The sequence below is a fragment of the Lissotriton vulgaris genome, unplaced genomic scaffold (assembly GCF_964263255.1).
Source record: "Lissotriton vulgaris unplaced genomic scaffold, aLisVul1.2 SCAFFOLD_327, whole genome shotgun sequence".
In the NCBI taxonomy this organism is placed as follows: Eukaryota; Metazoa; Chordata; class Amphibia; order Caudata; family Salamandridae; genus Lissotriton; species Lissotriton vulgaris.
Genome location: NW_028254275.1, coordinates 377277 through 398206, shown reverse-complemented (window position 1 = coordinate 398206; position 20930 = coordinate 377277). Strand labels below are relative to the sequence as shown.

Below are 20930 nucleotides of genomic sequence, written 5' to 3'. Positions count from 1 at the left end.
CCATGAGAGCCTCAAACTTCTCATGAGAGTCGAGGTTCCCACTGAGGCTCCACAGTCAGCCGGCTGCCGCAGACGACCCCCTTTTGGATCCATCCTGCAGCCCGACTTTCTGTTGAAATCGTCAACATGCACTTTTCTTCAGAAAAACGATTAACTCCAAAGGTAAACACTCCACCAGAAAGAAACAGACCCCTGTATCTGAAGCACACTCAATCGTGTTCAGCCTTAGCTTTTTACTTTGAACCAGTCTAATTCGAGCAGATACCAGTGGCTGGAGCTTTTCACTTTTTGGCACTAGAATTATTTAAAACCTCCAAAATTCATGCATACATCCAATTATTGTCATTTTAGCATCTATCTGCTTATTAAAAGGTACTCTATTTATTGTGTTGTGTTTTCTGTTTTTTAAATGTTTTGTTATTGATAAATGCTTTACACATTTCTCCTAAGTTAGGCTTGCATGATTTGTACTACAGCTTCAAAGGGTTGAGCTCAGGTTTAAATTATTGAGATGTAACTTGACCTTGTACAGAACTCTAGCATTATTACTCAGTGACGAGGACCCACATTCTCTCCAATTTATAACCCATTTTCTCACACTCCATTACTTCAAACCTTGCACAGCTCTGCATCTCTACTATCTTTAAATTCTTCTTATTTTTTCGATCCAAAATCTCCTGCATTGGATTAGTTTCATTTGCCTCCAACTATTCCAGAGGTTTTTTCATGAATATTAAGCATGTCAGACCTTTTTTTACTTTCAATCTCATACTTTTTTCCATTATTATTTTAATCCCATGGATTTTCTGTGAAAAGGTCTGGTCACCTCAAATGATATTTATTGTTTGATCTGTCTTTGGTTTGGCTTATTTGTTTTCCTGTGATTGAATTATTCTCTTGCAGCTTACTACTTAGCTTTCAAATCTTATGTAACATATTTTCATTTATATGTAGTTCTCCTCTTTCTATGTAAATTGCTTTAACACAGTTTGACAATGCCTGTGCTGTATAAAATTGTATAAACATATAAAGTGTCTAAGTAACTCCCTGTATGTATTGTAACATTCCACTGGACTGATCGAAATGCACCAAAATGTGCCTACTGTGTCCTCACCTCCGTTCCACACCCACATTTACACTGGTCCTTGCCCTCTTTTGTAGTTTTTCACAAATCTAATTTTTCCATTATTACGATGGAATAAAATGGAAGATGTATTCTAATGAATGTTAAATGTTTTTCATTCATATTGGTAATCAAGGGTAATTATTATTCACGGTTTATTTTGCAGGAATAACGACAGTATTGACAATGACAACATTGAGCATAAGTGCAAGACACTCCTTACCTAAAGTTTCCTATGCTACGGCGATGGACTGGTTCATTGCTGTTTGTTTTGCATTTGTATTTTCTGCACTCATCGAATTTGCTGCAGTCAATTATTTCACAAATATTCAAATGGAAAAAGCAAAAAAGAAAGTACCAAAATCTACCCCTGTTATTCCAGCTCGCTCTACACCAAATGAAAAGTGCACAGAAGAACAATATTTGGTATGTACTTTTCTTCTATTGCTATTCATGTATGCTCATATGACATAATCATCTTACCACAATGAGGAACACTATGGGCCTGATTATGATGTCTGTCAGAAAGGCTTTGGATGGCATTCGGATATTAATAAACCGTGTCAGAACCTGTGTTTCCTACTGAATGAGAAACATTTCCGACCAACTGATTACAATGTAAAGGTAACCGTTTGGTCATTCTGAATCGGTTCCGAACGGCATTCGGAAACTCAGAGTTGGTCAAAGCCGATTCGTACAGCTCTACGGACCGCATTTCCGACCAATGTATTATGATGTCTGATTCAGATCGTTTTCTGACTCAGACCCTCCAACATGAAAAGGCTGTTGGAAACCGACTTTGGGGGTTCCCTAGCAGGCCCCCTTCATTCTTAGACCTCCGGTTGGGGCTGTGGTGGTATCCAAGGGACCCCCCTGTAGAACCATGCACAGTGTGACAGGCACCATGGGGTACCCACCATAGGGTGCAAGGTTTTCCACAACAACCCCTTTTTTCAATGGGCGCCTGTGCTGTCGGTCAGAACATAGCATCATAATCGGTTGGTCGGAACCTCCGAACGCGAGTTGGCTGGAACCAAATCTGACAAGGAGTCGGGAGGTTTAGTTTCTGACCAACATCATAATCAGGTCCATTATACAGAAGTATTAATGTTAAAATGTTTTACAATGCTTGAGATTTGGCCTGATACAGGCAGACACTAGTTACATTTGCTTCCCTATTTTTTACACATTAGAAAAATACTTAATATACTCTTCCCTGCTTTGCCTATGGTAATATGTTTACAACTGAGCTATCAAAATCTAAGTTTCATAGGAAAGGGAAACTCGGCATTATGAGCTAAGTGAAGTTACAGGGAATGAAATTGCAAATAATGACATTGCAAGAAGAAGCATAACAGGAAGCAGCATAACATGGCATGTGGCGCTGAGCACACCGCATAACAGACAGGAATGGTAGCGTGGGTAGGAGGCTTAAGGCAACGTACCTTAGTAACTAGCCAGGAGCCCAATTGTTTGAGCATAATGGACAACATTTGTGTGTCAGAAGAAATGATAAGCAACAGGCAAATGATAACGGTACACAGTGTCATTCAAATTTGGCAGAACCGTTGACCAAATTATGTTTAATAAAGTGAATAGCAAAATTAGACGCATTGACTTGGTACTTCCACCAACAAAATATTTGGGAAATTTCAATTTGAAACAGTGCAATCTTGGGCATATGTGGCCAGTAACATTGATCATAAATAATATAATTAAGTTCCCCTTCACTGGGGGCTGTAAGGTCTTCTCAAAATATGAGAGAAATTTAGTTGGAAATGGTGCAACATTGATCGCATTAACCAGTGACATTAGCTACTTCTATGAGTCACGAAATACCATCTGAATCAACATCGATTGAAGCACATTCCCTCTGAAGCCAAGGGGATAACATCTGCATTACAGGGTTGATTTAGAGTTTGATGCCCATGGTACTGTGTCACAAAAGCAACAGTGTTGCCTGTCCGTCATCTTTCACCACCCCACCTCATTTAGATATGGACGGACAGTAAGCTGTCAATCAGCGGAGTCCAATAACACAAGAAGGGTACAAAGTTCCCCGATGGGACTGTGAAATTAGGACTGTGCGCGTAGCGTAGAGGACAGTAAAAAGGGAGGGGGAATTCCCTTTTTGGAACTAAAACCCTCACACACCCAGCAAGCTAGGTGTCATGCTTCATCATATGGGTTCTGCTCCTCGTCAGACTGGCGCTGCAATGTCTGACGGGCACCCGTAAAGGGGCTCTTTATCAGAGATCTTTTGTTCCAGCCATATGGTGCATGAGTGTGAGAGGGCAAGTGAAAGTGTAGTCGTGAAGTGGTGGTCAGTTAAAAAAGGTGGGTCAGTCCACAGGGAACTTTATTAGTATGGCTGACTCCCTTGGTTAAAACGGTGGGAGGGGAAATATGTGCTGGGAAGGTTCACAGCAAAATATCTACAACCCTCTGATCAGGTCGACATGTTTCTTGCAATCATAGCAATTCTTCAGGACCTAAGTGCTCAGTACTACACAGTGAATAATAAAAATACAACCTTATATCTTGAGGTCAGTAAACAAGCAGGCCGGCTGGTCCTGCCTTTAGTGATGCAACCTAGAAGGGAAGGGAGAGCACACAGCAGTGAAGGCAGTCAGTGTGGTACTCCATTATTAACTAGGTACATTGTTATCTACGCAATTGAAGACACACTAGTGACAAGAATTTAAAACAGTGGGTGTTGTTTAGACAAAGAACACCGGTAGTGGTACTTAAAAATCTCAAGTGAGACTGCAAATGATAGGATATGGGTAATACAGTGTATAGTGTAAAGCTTACCCTAAGAATTTCCCTAAGGTGCCCCGCAATCTGCTCCTGTGGGACCTGCACCTTTGTGTAAGGTACCTAAGGGAGGAAACATAGAGGGAAGATGGAACCTTAGTGGGAGCCAGTAGTCAGTCGTGGTTAAGACGTCACTTGGCTCGATGGGCAGGGCTCGGGATGGAGCCGTCACTCTCATGTACACCTTTCTCCCTACTCGGAGCGGTATGGCTGGCAGCCTGAGCATTTACACAGCAGCGGTGAGGGCAACTGACTCTCCCCACACAAGGAAGTCAAAGGCTAAATGCTTGGCAAACGATATCAGCCCCCTCCTCCCCACTCCACACACAGTAGCTAGTCGCGCCAGCCTGCCAGAGAGCAACCAGGTGGGGAATGATGTGCCCTACCTAGACTGCAAGTGCAAGGCGGACCCCGCATCCACTGGGAAGCAGGCGGCTAGGCTACACAATCGAGAACCGGCACATTGAGCCCAGAGCATCACATTGAGCCCGGAGCGTCACAATGGCGAAATCGGACATGGCATCAAACACGGAGTTGGAGCATGTAAACTTACCCAAGCAGTGTGCGGTCTCTGCCTGCAACACCTAACCCCACACGGTATCCTGTCGGTACCTGGAGCGACTGGTAGGGAGTCCGAACAAACATCCTCCCTCTTGTAGCCATCGCGTTCAAGGCCAGTGGGATCTGCGGGGGCGTGGTCACGCGGCTCGTTCCCATTGCTGGAAAAGGTATGCATTCACCGCCCGGTGCGAGCCGAAGTCTCAACAGTGCCAATGCGGCGGCCATCTTAGGCATGGGGACGATCCCTATATAATGCTGAAGTCTATAGGGAGTGTGAAACTATTGGGGCCTAACAAATGGGTCCTCTCCTGTATTTGAACGCTATAACTATAACAAATGTATAGTACAAGCTATAGGATAACTTGAGGTTTGGGAAAGGGATTAGTAATTTACAAAACGCTGATATTGGCTCTTCACCTCCCCAAAGCAGTGGTTGTAAAAAGGTACTGCGTTGTGGTCGCACAGTATTGTTATCAGCGGTATAGGTGTCATGAACACCGGACATAGAGGGGAAGTGAGTCCGATGTACGTGATGTTAGAGAGGCTAGTGGTGGTCATGTTATCGCATGTTTGGTGCATTGTCATTATCCCTAGATCTTAAGGGAAAGTTAGTCAGGTATAATTAATATGGCAAGCCTAGTACCGACCATCTTGTTCCATGCCAGGTTCAGTGCCCGGGTTTCTTTTTTTAGTTTTGTTGTGTTCCTGCTATGTCACTCTCGATCTATAAATACTAATAGAAATGAGCCAGAATGTGACGGTGGCTGAGAGTACGGTGAGAGCAGGCAATGAATTAAGTATTAAGACAACAGTCTTTGCACATACAAGTCAAGTGAATCAGTGCATGGAGGCAGGGGACTGGCTGCCGTAGGCGCAACCCCCCTCCCTAGGTCTGGCGTGCTAGGGAGGACCAAGGGACAGAACCATTCCGACCCACTATATATAACCTCAACCGATGCACCCATCTTTGTTCGATCCTAAATAGGGCTAGGGAGGTAATGTTTGGATGGGCTTCCAGGACCAGCCAGCGAACACTGTCTGCTGGGTGTCCTTGTTGTGTGTAGTGTTCGTACAATCTTGTATGTGTCTTAAGGCATCTAATATTGCTTTTATGCTCCTGAATTCGCAGCTTGACTTGTCTCATTGTCATCACAATGTAATGTTTATCACAGGGGCAGGTGAGTAAGTAGATGCATTTCGCGCTATTGCAATTGGTATGTCTTTTAAGGTGCCAAACGAACGTCTCAGTTAGCCTGATCTCTTTGTCTGTGGACAAACTGAGCATCCCCCACACGGGAAATGTCCCTCTACTGGAGGGAGCCTCCACAATGTGCTCTGGGTATTGGTATTCTGTTTCTTAGGCCTTGTGTGAATCAGTGCGTCCTTAAGATTTGACGTGCGTTTGAACGCAAACCTGGGGCGTGGGATATCTAAGCCACCTGAGTTGATAATGTTCCAGTGTTTATTTATTAATTTCTTAATGTAGGTTGAGTTCTTGGTAAAGCAAGTCACACAGGTAATCAAATCCTCAGGCACTTTCGGGTGTGTCTTTAGCAACGCTTCCCTGGGGTTATTTGAGGCCCGTTTGTAGGAGTTATGGATCCGCCTTGTTGGATATCCCCTATCCTGTAATTTATGCTGGGGAACACTAGCCTCCTGTTTGAAGTCAGCCTTGGAGGTACAAATCCTGCGTACCCTGAGGAACTGCCCGAAGGGGAGATTCTCCCTCAGGGCCTTGGGATGGTAGCTCTCACATAGTAATAGGCTGTTTCTGTTGGTGTTCTTTTGGTACAGAGTAGTGCTCAACCCCTCGGCATTTAGATTGATTCTCAGGTCTAGAAAGGGGATGGATGTCTCAGAGATAGTCCCTGTGAACTTTAAGAAAGGGTTCTGTGAGTTGATCCATGTACAGAACGCTTCACAGGTCACACGGTCTCCCCTCCATAGTACGAGGATATCGTCTATGAATCTGCGCCAAAGTGTTATGTTACCAAGGAAGGGGTTATGTGCAGCCCTCATTATGTTTTCCTCAAATGTGGCCATGTAGATGCAAGCTAGGCTGGGGGCAAAGGTCGAACCCATAGAGGTCCCCCGTATTTGGTGGTAATGCTGTGTTCGATATTGGAAGTAATTTTCAGTCAAGGCAATAGTGGCGCAGGCCATTATAAAGGAGACTGGTGTAGGTGAAGACCGCTCTTCTTGGAGGAGGGTTGACTCAACGGCTTCAAGAGTTGCCTGCTGTGGGATGTTCGTATAAAGTGCTTCAACGTCCAATGTTAGTAGGAGGTCTACACCCTCCCTCCCTTCGATGTTTTCTATTAGACGGAGCACATCCCTAGTGTCTTGTAAGAATGAGGGTATCTTCCTAACCACTGGTTGTAGAAAGGAATCACAAAACTTAGAGAGTGGTTCAAGTAATGAGCCAATACCTGAGACAATTGGCCTCCCCGGGACAGGTGTTACTCCCTTATGGATCTTGGGGAGGGTATAGAAGTAGGGTGTTACTGGGTCAGTAGTTAGTAGAAATGCGGCCTCATTCTTGGTAATCCACTCATTAGTTTCACACTCCAGAATTAAGCTGGTGATGGTCGTAGTGAGTCTTTTAGTGGGATCTGTAGCAAAAGGTCTGTAATGAGTGGCGTTGGCTAGTTGACATTTGCACTCTGTGTCATAATCATTGGCACTTTGGATCACAGTAGCGCCCCCTTTGTCCGCCTGTTTGATTACAATGGAAGTGTCGTTTGCTAGAGACTGAACAGCCTGTCTTTCAGCTGTGCTCAAATTGTTAAAACTGCCTGTATTTGGTTTATTTTCCAAACTCCTAAGGACTGCTCTCTCAAAGGCTAGCACCTTGGGAGGAATCATATTGTCTGTTGGAGTGAAAGTCGATGGTTTTCGTAACCCAGTGTCAGTTCTTTCCCTGTCAGGTCTATCATGGAAGAAGGACCGCAGCCGTACCTTCCTAAACAGCTGTTTTATCTCGCACATCTCATTGAAGCTATCAGGGATAGGGGTAGGGACAAAGCCCAAGCCTTTTTCAAGAATCTTGGTTTCAGTGGGCGTTAATGTCCTATCAGAGAGGGTGACAATCAAATTCTCCTTCCCCGGGTCGTGCTCCTGGTCTCTACATAGGATGATGTGGTTGGCTGGTCTTGCCACTCTACACCCTTTTGGGCCCCTCGCTTGCACCCTCTTCCTCTGCCCCAACCTCTGTCTAAAAAAGGGGGGTTCATCGGGTAGAACTGTGGGGGTCCGTTTGGATAAAAGGGGTATTGCCAAGGTGGCATCATTTGTGGGGGCCCATGGAACATCGGTCCATTATTGTACCCTTGGTTCCAATTGCTGCGCCGTTGATTACGATTGATTCTGGGAGGGTAGCTGCCACTCGAGTCACTGCCAGAGGATTCCCCTCCGGCTCCCAGTGTCCGAGCTCTCATCAGAGGAGTAGCCATTCCTGTTGTTTGTGTACCCATCTTTAAGGTTAGGATATACCTTTTCCTTGTCGAATCTGGCCACATCTTTCTGAAGTTTGGTCATTTTTTGTTTAAGGAGGAACTCTTGGTTCTCTGCAATCTCTTGGTTGATCTCTGCCAATTTAGTCAAAAAGGGAGTTTTATTTAGCGTCCCTCTAATAGCTGTCTCTATGGCTGTGATCTTCACCTGTAATGCATCTGCCAGTCTCTTCGCCGTTTTCAAGATTAGGAATAGTAAGTCTTTAGTGCATTTCCACGAGACTTGGCACCAATCCACCTTGAATTGGACATCCTCGAGAAAAAGTCTTGGCATGATGTTAACAATAAGCCCCTGTGGAGCAAAATTGGCTCTCAGATACTCGGTCATCATAGCCCCATGGACAGTAATCCTGAGCCACTCTTTCTTCATTACGGTAAGCGTTGACCAATTTTCATTTACAGTGCCCGAGGCGGTGACCCCTCCTACTCCGAAGAGTGAGGGAGCTGATCTTAAGGCCTCGGCTATGGCATCTTTGTCTAAGCTCAGACCTGGAATGTCCTCCATAGTTGGTATGCACGTTCGTGATCAGGTAAGAGGTAAGTTTTGGGAGGAAGAACGAGGTGGAAGTCCCTGGAGTGCTTGAGTGGCAACATCAGGGACCCATTGGTCCTCTCAGTAAAATATTACTGTAGGTAACCTCAATGGTTCCGCAGGAGAATTCCCGCGCGCAATCTATCAACAAGGGGTGGACTATATTTAACGGGGTCCAGTGTACATGTCCGAACGACTAGTAACACAAGAAGGGTACAAAGTTCCCCGATGGGACTATGAAATTAGGAGTGTGTGTGTAGTGTAGAGCACAGTAAAAAGGGAGGGGGAATCAGCAGAGTCCCTCTTTTGCTCCATCAACTGAAAGCTTACTCTGATTATTCAATGGAGTAGTTGCCATTGGAGAAAAGCCATCACAGCACCTGTTCTATTTAGAGCAGAAAGTGTAATGGACAGAAGAATTCAATAATGACTCCCACACCCTGGGACTGGGGGGGGGGGCTTTAGGGAGATCATCATGTTTTTATTTAGAACAAATTCCCTCTTTGGAATTTTGTATCAGAAATAAAAGTTTGGCGAGCCACCGTTAAAACAGTTGGCAGCTGTCCACCAACCTTTTGTACCTTGAAGGGAACTACCATGATGACGGTTCGTTCCATGCTGCAGAGATGATCTTTGGGCTGGCAGTCATATCTAAGTTTTACACATTGAGTACCGTTGGGATGGAAGGCTTGATGTCCCCTGCCATCCTGATAGATGCTCTAAGTCTCTCAAACTCTACAAGATATTTTACTTGAATATTAGCTTTAATAATATCTTTAAAATGCAATCATGTTGTTACAAAATGCAGGTTTATTTTTTCATACAAAAATAGCACTCACAAAAGTTTTCCAGACAAACACTGAGTACGTGCGACTATCACAGGTCTGAAAGGCTTAACTTGCCAAAAATGTTGGATTCTGAAAATGATTGAATATAGACCCATGCATTGTTGAAAACCTCTGGGTTTAGCTTTATTAATTACTTTGAGATGGGCGCTGAGACCCTCATTATGAATGTATTGTAATTCCTGATCCCAGCCAAACCTGGAATGCTATGCACTCCTGTTTCATTTTTCTTGAGCATATTCGGACGAGTAAAACCAAATGATGTGTAAGAAATTGGGTTATTATTTGCAAATTGTGTGAGTCCTTCACAAGTAATATGTCTGCAAATTGTCTTTGTACTAGGACCCTAGTACCTCATTGTAGTACTTGACTCTCATAGTGTAGCGAAGCAAAGCAGTCCAAGAGCTACTCAGGGTAAATGGTGTGGCAAGTGTCCCCAGCTTGCTCGCATTCAACAACTGCACTCAGTCATTGTTAACTCAGTGCTTTTTTTATAAAGAGGAATACTACTTTTATTACACACACTCTATTAAATGCTCTGCATTAAATTGCAAATAATTACAATCAGACATAGGATCATGACGTAATATTGAGATAAGAAATATAGACTCACAGACTTATTGAAAATCTAATATTGCTAACAAAATTATCGACTCCCTATACATAAATATAAAAGTCACTTAATTCAAACGCATAATTATTGATGACAAAAATATCTGAATCTGCATACATCGAAAACAAAAATTTCGGAAACAAAAATATTGTGGCTTATAAATACACATATACTTTGTCAAAAATATCAAAAACAACATTAACTACATGAATATCATTGAAACAATAAATACATCTGATTAAAATTGCCTAAAAACACATTATTTAAACAAACAACAATGGGGCTGACTAAGATCTTGGTTGAAAAGCCTCTGACCGTCAGTTTCACTTCCGACTGCCTAATTTATATTTAGGCGGTCGGAAGAGAAACTGGCCAATCTTTCCGGCTGGATTCCGACGGGCTCACAGAACCCGTAAGGCATTCGGATGCCGGCCTGTAATTCATATGGATGGCATTTTATGGCAGACTTTCCATGCTGGGCTTTCCGACAAGGAAAGTTTGCCAGAGAGCAAGTATGGGGGCCCCATGGAGGGTTCACTTCTCTTTGCAGCCTCCGTTTGTGGGCCGAGGGGGCAGAATCCCTGCACCATTTGGCAGGCATCCTGAGGTGCCTGCCACAGGGTACAGGGTTAAACACAACCTCCCATTTCCCTATGGGAGCTTGTGCTACGGCCGGTTTACAGCGATACCACATTCTCCCATAGGGAAATGTGAGTATGTGACCAGAACATGTGTGGTTGCATCGTAATTAGGTGGACTGGACCACCGACCCGAGGTCGGTCGCTCATGTTTCCTTTACGCAAGTCTGCCCGACATTGTAATAAGCCCCAATATATTCAAATATATAACTATAATACATAAATAAATAATACTATTTTAATTAACTAAAAATATAACCTTAAAAAATATTAACGAAAAACCCCACTAGAATATGTAATACACAGAATGAAAACACCTTTAAACATAATACACATGTATATTAATAAACAATATCAATTCTCAACGTAATTAGCATTTCCCAAATAAGAATGTAACTGCCATTTTTTTTTAATGAACCTAAAGCAACCAAAAGTATTGAACTTTACACAACCATAACCAATAAAATAGCCTTACAAATTCAATGAACAATATAAAGGCCAACCAAGTTAAAACAAAAAGTATCTCACAAAACATCAGACATTTGAAGAGGAGGAAACTCCGCCAGATTTTCCCTGCAAACTACAAGGCTACAAAATATACAACTGTTCTACTACGTCTTCAAGTAAGTATTACTTGGATTTAAAATAAAAAGTAAAATATCTGTAACTTGCAAAAATATAATTTAAGGACCAATAGCTAACACACTGTTTAATGTTTCTTTTTTTAAAGAGATTATCAAACTTTCTACTACACACCAACAAAAACTACACATCTAACACCACAAAATAAAGTATATTTAAAAAACAGCCTTAAACTTACTGCAAGAGCAACACCAACACTTGCTAATCACTTAAGCATTGACAAACACTAAAACTATACCACATGCAACAAATAAACCTGCTTTTTCTCTCCCACCAGAAAAAATCCCCCGTTACACAGAGAAGCTTTCTTAAAGAAAAGGCTGCGAAAAGACAAAACTTCTCTAGAGATCATCCGAGTAAATTGAGATAAGAAATGCAAAATGTAAATTTAACTGTATATAAATAAAAAATATAGTAAATGTCTAATTTTGTGTATTTGTATTATAAAAGTATTTAGAGAAATAATGACAAGGTGCAAAATTTATCACAGAAGCAAAACTATTTTTTGGCTAATGGGATATAAATACAGCCAAGAAAATGCTACAACTGAACATATTAATTGGAAACGTAAAAGTATTATTCCAAATTTCAATGGATGTTATTGGAGGGCAACTACTAAAGAAACTGTAGTTATTAACATTAAAGAACATAATCACCCCCCAAATGTAACGGAAATAGAAGTGAGAAAGAATTAGAAAATATAAGAGAAGCAAGCACTAGTACTCAAGAACCCACAACACAAATGCTCAAAAATATACTGTCCCCTAGTACCTGAACATATAACAGGCCAACTACCATCAATACTCACCTTAAAGTGCCTGATAACACACAGTAAAAGGGCCACCAGTGGCACCCAATCTACTCCTAAAGCATAAAGGGAGATAGACATACCAACAAACCTACCATTATCCCATGGATAGGAACCTTTCCCACTATGCGGCCGATTCTGATCTGGGTCGGAAAGCTCCCCAACCGAGCCAGATCTGGAGTGTTTTCCGACCGAGCCGGACTCCTGCAGCCGGACCGAGCGAGTCGATAAGGCCGCATGCTGCCAGGACTCGGTTCCGTCGGACTCCCATAGCAGTCTATGGGAGCCGGTTGTACGACGCGTCTATGGGCTTCCATTGACTGGATGGGTATGTCTCACACAAGTGAGCCCCGTACAGAGGGTATGCGTCAGTACCATCCGCACCGTACATGCCTGTGTTGGGGAGACCCTTTGGTCTCCCCCTGTGTCCAATTCGTAAGGCTGCGGGTGACGGGGGTCCGACGTGGACCCCCAAAGGCAGCTGCCCGGACGTTTTGCGAGCCGGAAAACTTCAGCTTGATCTGATTGTCCGAGGCGTAAATTGTACTGGCTCAGTCTGAATTCGCCTCCGTTGTACGGCACGATTTGCCTACGGACGAGGCGTACGGAGCGGTTCGGACCCGGAAACGATTCAGTCGGCAATTTTGCGATTCTCGCATCATACATGCTCCCTCGTCCAGATGTACGAGTCGGGTGGTGAACACGCGTACGGCTCGTACTTTTTACAGCCAGATCGCGTTTGGAGACCTTCCGAGTGAGATCGGAATCAGCCCCTAAATTATATGACATGAGTTCTAAGCTTCTCTACCTCTAACAACTTAGTAAAACTGTCCCAATGTCAAATATGAATGATGGATGGTACATTTTAAATGTGTCCCAAACCTTTCCATCAACTATACACCATTCATGGTGAATTTCAAAACACCAATATATTTTGTTCATGCTCTAATAAAGTAGGAAGTACCTACATGGAACTCCTCAACCAAATCAAACAATTAACAAACAACTATTAACCCCTCAAAACCTATAACAGACTTTGAACAAGCTATGATTCAATCTTTCCCAAAAATATACACCCACACAGCCATACAAGGATGTTATTACCATTTAATCACAATATATGGGGTCACCTACAGAAATCTGCGCTAAGGGCCTGATGTTAGCGGTAACACTGCTGCCATCCCAGCAGTGGTGGTCCGACCACAAACAGCTCTTCATTCTGACTGGCGAATTACAATACTGGCAGTCAGACCGACACCAGCTGGACACAACATTCCCAACACCTGACCCTGCTCTGAAAATCCGGTATTTCACTGAGTTGAAACTTTACCACAGAGCTATTTGCAGAGCTAGAGCTGCATTCTACGCCCAGGAATTTGCTACCAGCACTAACCGCTCAAAACTGATTTTCAAGGTACTGAAGGACCTAATGAAAAACAGATCCTCATCAGAGGCGATTTGCACAGATTCACACTGTGATAAATTGGCCTCCTTTTTTGTGGAGAAAGTGGAAAAAATATATCACGGGTTCGACACACTCCACCAGGATCAAGAAGCAACTGTCTCTGATACATCGGATCATGAGCCCCTGGCTATCTTACCTGAACTGTCGGTTGAGGCCTTTGACAGACTCAGCCTTAGGGTCAAATCAGGCTCCCCGGCGGACCCGTTAAAGCCAGCCTTCATCAATACTCTTTCCCCGCTGTGCCGTAACCCCATACTAGATCTCATTAATATGTCTTTGTCTTCTGGAACTGTACCCGCGGCTTGGAAGCAGGCAGTGGTTACTCCCATATTAAAAAAAGCCAACTCTGACCCCCGACTGCCAGAAAACTACCGACCTATCTCCCTGTTGCCTTGGATCGCCAAAGTAACAGAAGCGCACGTCAACTCGGTTCTGTCTGAGCATCTGGCTTGCAACCAGATTTTGGACCCCAGTCAGAACGGCTTCCGGTCAGGACACAGTACCGAGACGGCATTACTCTACATCTTGGAACACCTTCGCCAGGTACTTGACTCAGGTCATACTGCAGCGCTTATATTATTAGATCTAAGCGCTGCCTTCGATACTGTGTCCCACCAAATACTTATCCAACGCTTACAGGAGGCGGGAGTGACTGATGTCGCTCTCCAATGGTTTCGGTCCTTTCTGGCTGACCGTACTTTTAAAGTGGCTATACCACCTGGCCAATCCACCACTTACCCCCTGAAGATGGGGGTCCCACAGGGATCTTCGTTGAGCCCTACTATATTTAACCTCTATGTGAAACCATTGGCTGGTGTCGTCAAACAGTGGGGTCTTACGATGGCCTCATATGCGGACGACACACAGCTAGCGGTGACACTTAGCGGAGACCCTGAGGTAGCAGCTCCGAGATTCCGTGCGGGTCTCTTGGCAGTAGCCAGCTGGCTTCGCACCAACTGCCTCCAGTTGAATGCCACCAAAACGGAGGTATTGGTTCTAGGGAAGCACGCTGAGCTATGCGGTAACCAGTGGTGGCCGTCAGAGCTTGGTGTCACTCCTATTCCAGTGGCTGGAGTGAGAAATCTAGGAGTCTGGGTGGATTCTGCGCTCACCTTCAGGGACCACACCAAGAAGGTGGCTGCCACGTGCTACGGAATATTGCGTGGTATTAGGCCAGTCCTGAAGTACTTTGATCCCCCTACCAGACAGCTTGTAGTTCAGGCCTCAATACTATCTAGGCTGGACTACGGCAGTTCGCTGTTGTTAGGGGTGAATCAAGCGGAGGCCTCTAGGCTCCAAAGAGTACAAAACGCCGCGGCACGAGCCATTGTGGGCCTTCCCAGACACTGTTCAGTGTCTGGAACCATCATGGCCTTGCATTGGCTCCCGGTCAGACAGCGAATCATGTTCAAGGCGCTGTGTCTGGCCTTCAAAATTTTGAAAACTTCTTCGCCACCGGCACTTGTCAATCTACTCACGCCCTATGTGCCGTCGAGATCTTTAAGATCTGAGGGGCTTCATCTGGCTGTCTGTCCACGCTTTAGGTTGAGCAGGATGGGTGGCCGTTCTTTCAGGGTGCTAGCGGCAGGCCTATGGAACTCGCTCCCAGTACACATTCGAGCTCTTGAGGATATGTTCGCCTTCAGGCAGGCGATTAAAACTTTCCTCTTTCCAGTTTCTAGCTAATTTCTTTTGTGTGTTATGTTACAGCATCTGTCAAAGCGCCAGGACGCCCCTTTGCTGGGGCAGCTGTGCGCTATAGAAATTTTAATAACATAACATAACATAACCTCAAGGTGCCAGGATCCTGACAGTGTGGTGGTCGGAAGTGCGTCTCTGAATGGCAGCGATACAGAGGCAGGCACCGCCGTCAGGATTACGAAATCTGTTTCTATCAACCTCTACATGGCGGGCACCCTGCAATGTAAAGGTGGTTGTACAGGGATCAAGAGGGCCCAAACAAAGCCCGTAGGCATTAGACCCCAGAGTAAAAGATGCCGGGGGTACAAATCGTGCCTCCCTCCATTCGTACTGTTGTGTGTGCACCGGGTGCCGTACACAACATAGTGCTTGGCACATGGTGTACTGATGTGCGATAGGCACTGCACTGTGGCTGCTTCCACTGCAGCACTGCACTGTGGACGCGGCATGCCCCCCCCCATGGTACAGATGCAATACGACTGCCAGCCCAGCGGTCCTCTCAAAACTTGTCCATCAGACAGCAACATACTTGTCAGCGGTCTCCCGACTGTCATAATAGCGGTCAGCGGCCTGACCACAAACATCGTAATTAGGCCGTAAGTGTGGAATATGCCACCAATAGCCAATTTGCCTTGGAGGTTAAAATAAATATTGCACTAGCCTTCATCCCTGTCACAGAAGTAGCCAACCATTACAATATCCTAATAGAAATCCCTATCATCAAAATAACAAAGGAAAACATCTACTCCCCTTATGGACTCATACGGTGACAGACTGCATATGTAGGACACAGATGCCAAGCAAAAATCCAGATACCATGGTGGAATGTGCATGACAGTAGAATGTGTATGACAGCACCTTGGTACAAGAATCAAAAACAAACAAGGCAGTGGAGGGATGGCATTTCCCTTTCCAATCCACACCAGGCAGAACCCAAACTACACTATGCAGTTTACTTTAAGCCTTACAAAAAAACAAAGCTACTAAGAACTTGTAAAAAACAGTTACCGAAATTTACCTTAAAATAAGTAAACGAACTAAAACATTAAAAGATGCTGCAAAGCAAAGTAAAAATAGTTCTAAATAATAAAGGTCTAGAGACTACTTAGATGTTATGGCCAAATCTATCCTATGAAGCATATGAAACTACCTCAAACCTCAGAAAGTACAATATATTACAGCAGGAAAATAAAATATATATTATTTTAGGACTAATAAAATAATATTATTATTTCGGTGTACAAATAATGCTAAAATAAACATTACAAACTGATATAATGAAAATATTAATACTAGCACTGTAAAAAAACATATATTAAACAAATAAAACTAACAAACTAAGTAGACATAACAGTATAATTATAGCACATTAAATACATCAACCTAAAATTATTTTAAGCATATCACTTTTCCCAACCTCAGTACATACCTAAATTGAACTTACAATTTTGTTGATGCAGATCTCTGTCGAAATCCACATAATAACAATTTGTAATCCACCAAAAAGTCCTTAAAAGAGTAACACAAATCTCCAAAACCATGCAATTATTAAGAAAAAGGAAAGGTAACCTCTCAAAGCAATCCATAATCTGTAGGTTCTATAAAGTATGTGAAAAAATATTTAAAAAAAGAACCACTACACAAAACTCGAAAAACAAGGAAATATGTATTAAAATATGGCTTTGTAACAACCTACACCAAGGAAATGCAAACCGGTAACAAATAAATAACATACCTTCCCATACAAAACACTACATTCCCAAATTAAAACATACATACTACTAAACTAAACTAAAACTAGTCAGCAATACATATCTTAATCATAACTTATGGCCTGATTACTGCCAACTAGGCAGTCTTCCACCCTGTATTACTATGTTGTCAGATTTCAGAATGAAAGATTGCCGAAGGATCACCGACAGCCATTCACAGACCGTCTCGACAACGATCGGGGAAAAACAGCTGTCAGAGGGCAGTAAAGAGACGTTTCACCACCGTCTGAATTACGAGTTGGCTTATTGATGAGTCGACCATGACACTGGGACACCCTGCTTCGAGTCAGTGGAATAGGAGGTTTTGGGGCACATACTCACCCATTTCATATTCTTCCCTTCAGTCTCCAATGTGGATCCCTTTACTCCGTCCCCCCGGACAGCGGAATACTGATCCTGGCAAAAGCAACCCTTTTGGCACCGAAATCCAGGTAAGTCTGTTTTGTACTATTACCCATTGACAGAACTCAGCACATATGGTTCAGACTCAAACAATGGGCAGTAGGTATTTGTTCACATGTCATACATATGTGCATATTCAACACTTGTGCAGTCAAACTATAAACACATGCATCAACAAATATGAAAAACCATTCACCGCCATCAGAGACACCACGGCTGGCTCATTGGGAACATCAGAATATGGCGGGCGGGAGGCTGCGGCGGTCTTCTTCTGACTGCCGCCGAGGAGGTTCGGCAGTCAGACAGCCAAACTCGTAATCAGGCCCTTAAACTATAAATTACTTTTCATTAAAAAAAGTCTCAAAACACCACAATATCAAATAGCATTTGATACACAGTAAAACACAGATAAAAATGCAGGGCCTCATTGCGAGTTTGGCTTTGGGGGAGCGGAACAGCCCCGCACCGCCAAATCTGTGTTGAACCACCAACAAGATTAGACATTTTCTCCTGTCTGATAGGCGGTTCTTTGGCGCTCCCACAGTGAAATAGGCACCGCAATGGAAATGTCATAATCAGCACCTGCACCGCATGGACTGCTGCAGTCCATGCAGTGCAGGTTCTGGGGTGCATGCACACAGGGGGCACAGCATGTGCCTCCTGCCTGCACCCCATGGCGCAGGCCACAAGGGGGCACTATAGGGTCCCCTTTGTTTCATCACTGCCTCACTTTTTATGGTGGCCACTCCACTATAAAAAGTATGGCAGTGAGGAAACTCGTAATATGCTTGGCTGGATGCAGTGGTCCTGCCAAGCATATTGAGGCCTCAATACCACTGTGCCATCACCAGGGATATCTGATCCTGGTGATTGAGGTGGTCTCAGGGCTGCCCTGGCGGTAATAGGATGGTTGGAAGAAAGCCACTGCCATGCCCCCACGAGTCCATGGACCATCAGCCTTGTAATGAGTCCCCTAGCAGTAACAACACACACATAGTTTGCACAACTATTTTACATATCACCACCCTTAGAAACCCCATAACAAGTGGTAAAAAGTAACTTATCTTTGCTGATGAACAGCAGCACCCAACCACAACTTCTTCCTTCAAGAAATTAGACAAAATGCCACCAATAGACATCTAAATATAGTAAGCGGTAGTAAAGTAAAAAGAAACTATTTCCCCTTAGGAATAATGGAGAAATATAGCAGACATGTTTTAAAATGTTTAAAACTTTTATTTTTAAATGTAAAAAAGTACCCGGCATGTACAACAATGTTATGAAAATTACTGCAAGTATATATTAAATAATATGACATCATACCTGCAATTATTTCATGTATACTATCAATAATAATGTTAATCAAGACTTACATTCTGTATATAAAACTGTTTAAAAAATATATAAAAAAGTACAATGAGAAAAAATATGAAAATATATGTAATGTACAAATTAATTAAGACTATTATTTTCTGTATATGGTTTACAACTAATAAAACATAAAATATGACTTCTTTTTAATGTGATATATTCCAAAACTACTAAAATAAATAAGTCTATTATATAATGAATATATATGTATATATATATATATATATCCTAATCGCACAGTTTCCCATGAAGGATAGCAACATGCAGGTAGGTAAATCTTACGTTTTTATTCCACCGGAGCTACAGCATGGTAGAGTGAATGCTTGCTTAAAATTCATCGCCTGACGCGTTTCATGCCGCAGGTGGGTCAGCAAACCGTCCTCCTCTCACATTGCTGCACATTAGGATGCCTGTGAAAAACGACGACCTGCCCATGGAGTCGGCAGTCACAGGCATCCTAATGTTCTGCAATGTGAGAGGAGGACGCTTTGCTGACCCACTTGGGTTTTAATTTGTATCTTAAGACTTGTCAGCGTCAAGCAGCTCACTGCAGCAAAATACAAGTCACTACAAGTTCAACTAGGCACAGCGCAACCCGACGCCCACTGGGGCGGGTGGTTTCAAATGATAAATGGACTGCCATTGCTTGAACACTGATTCAAGATTTTGCCTCTGACGAAATGCCTTGCGGCATGAAACGCGTCAGGTGATGAATTTTAAGCGAGCATTCACTCTACCATGCTGTAGCTCCTGTGGAATGAAAACGTAAGATTTACCTACCTGCATGTGGCTATCCTTCATGGGAAACTGTGCGATTTGGATGTATATATATATATATATATATATATATGTTAACCCTGGGCCTAGTAGGCGTAGTCGCGCTACGCGAAGCTACGAGAAGCTACGCGAAGACGTTCTTGCACTACGCGAGCTTCGCGGAGCTTCGTGAGCGTGTGTAGCAGCTTGCTGGACCCGTTCGCAAGCTGTTTTTCCTGCTAAGGAGCACGTTGTGCGTGTTCGGGCGCTGTCTGCGTGTTCGGGGAATTGTAGCGTGCGACCTTACCCATGTGGGTGGCTATGGGCACGGCCATTTTGTTTTTTCAACTGTCCCGCCCGCTCACGTCCACTATTTCCTCTTTCGGGTCGCATATAACGTGTTCGCGTGGTGCACATCTGTTTTGGGAACACAACTACTTGTTCACGCTGACAAAGTGCGTGTTCGCGTGAAATCGCGTGCAAACTAACCCACGTGGTCGCGATGGGCGCGGCCATCTTGTTTTTCACACTCTATGCTATGGTTCTGGGCCTAGTTTTCTATCCACCTTTTATCTTTGCAATCTTTACCTTTTTTCACAATTTTCCTTACTTTTTTTACTTATCATCTATCTCTGTCTGTCCCTAAGTTTATATTTTGCATTTTATTTCTACTTTTCCACCTTTTTTTAACTTTTCTACTGTTTTATTTTACTTCTTTATGTAAGCTCCTACTTCTCCCCCCTAACTTTTTTTCCTTTTGTTCTAACTATTCTTTTCCACCTCTACCTCCACCCCAGAACCATGGTAAAGGGGAGCAGCAGAACCGGCTCGAAGGACAAGGCGCCTGCGCCCAAGAGCCGGTTCCTTTGCGGCAGAATGCGACCTGCAGGGGTGCAGGCCCGGAAACTTTTCGGGGTGGCGGAGGTGACCGCCCTGGTTTTTTTCATCCAGCGCCACCTCCCCTTGACCTTGGCAGCAGGCGGCAGGCCAGGCCCTGGTTACCTTCCAGAGGAGCTTCACCACCGGTGGGCGAAGGTGCGCCAAGCAGTCTACCGCCGCTCGGATATCCGACGCACCCACCAGCAGCTGGCCCACCGGTGGGCAGACATTCTGGACAGGGAGCAGGACCTGTTGGAGCTGCTAGGTGTCGAGGTCGTGGGGCTTGGGGAGTAGCTAGTAGTAATATTAATATATATATATATATAGTATAAGTATTGTGTATAATTCTTGGACGAATAAGTAACACGATTACTGGTGCGCTTAGTTACATTGCAGATCAATTCCGTCTCAAAATCTTCTGTTATTGTATGACACAGGTGCTGCTCGCCACTTATCTTACTGGTTTGCAACTTTACGCTAGCTTGGGCTGGTG

General features: G+C 43.8%; 1 protein-coding gene across 2 annotated transcripts in view; it reads left to right on the top strand.

Annotated features, from left to right (window-relative positions):
• The window catches only part of LOC147659598 (gamma-aminobutyric acid receptor subunit alpha-4-like), a 509601-nt gene that overhangs the window by 322250 nt on the left and 166421 nt on the right, over positions 1–20930 (top strand). For both annotated transcript variants that reach the window (XM_086951620.1, XM_086951619.1), the window contains exon 8: positions 1290–1549. In XM_086951620.1, coding sequence (XP_086807746.1) covers positions 1290–1549 — 260 coding nt within the window. The remainder of the gene's footprint in view (positions 1–1289; positions 1550–20930) is intronic.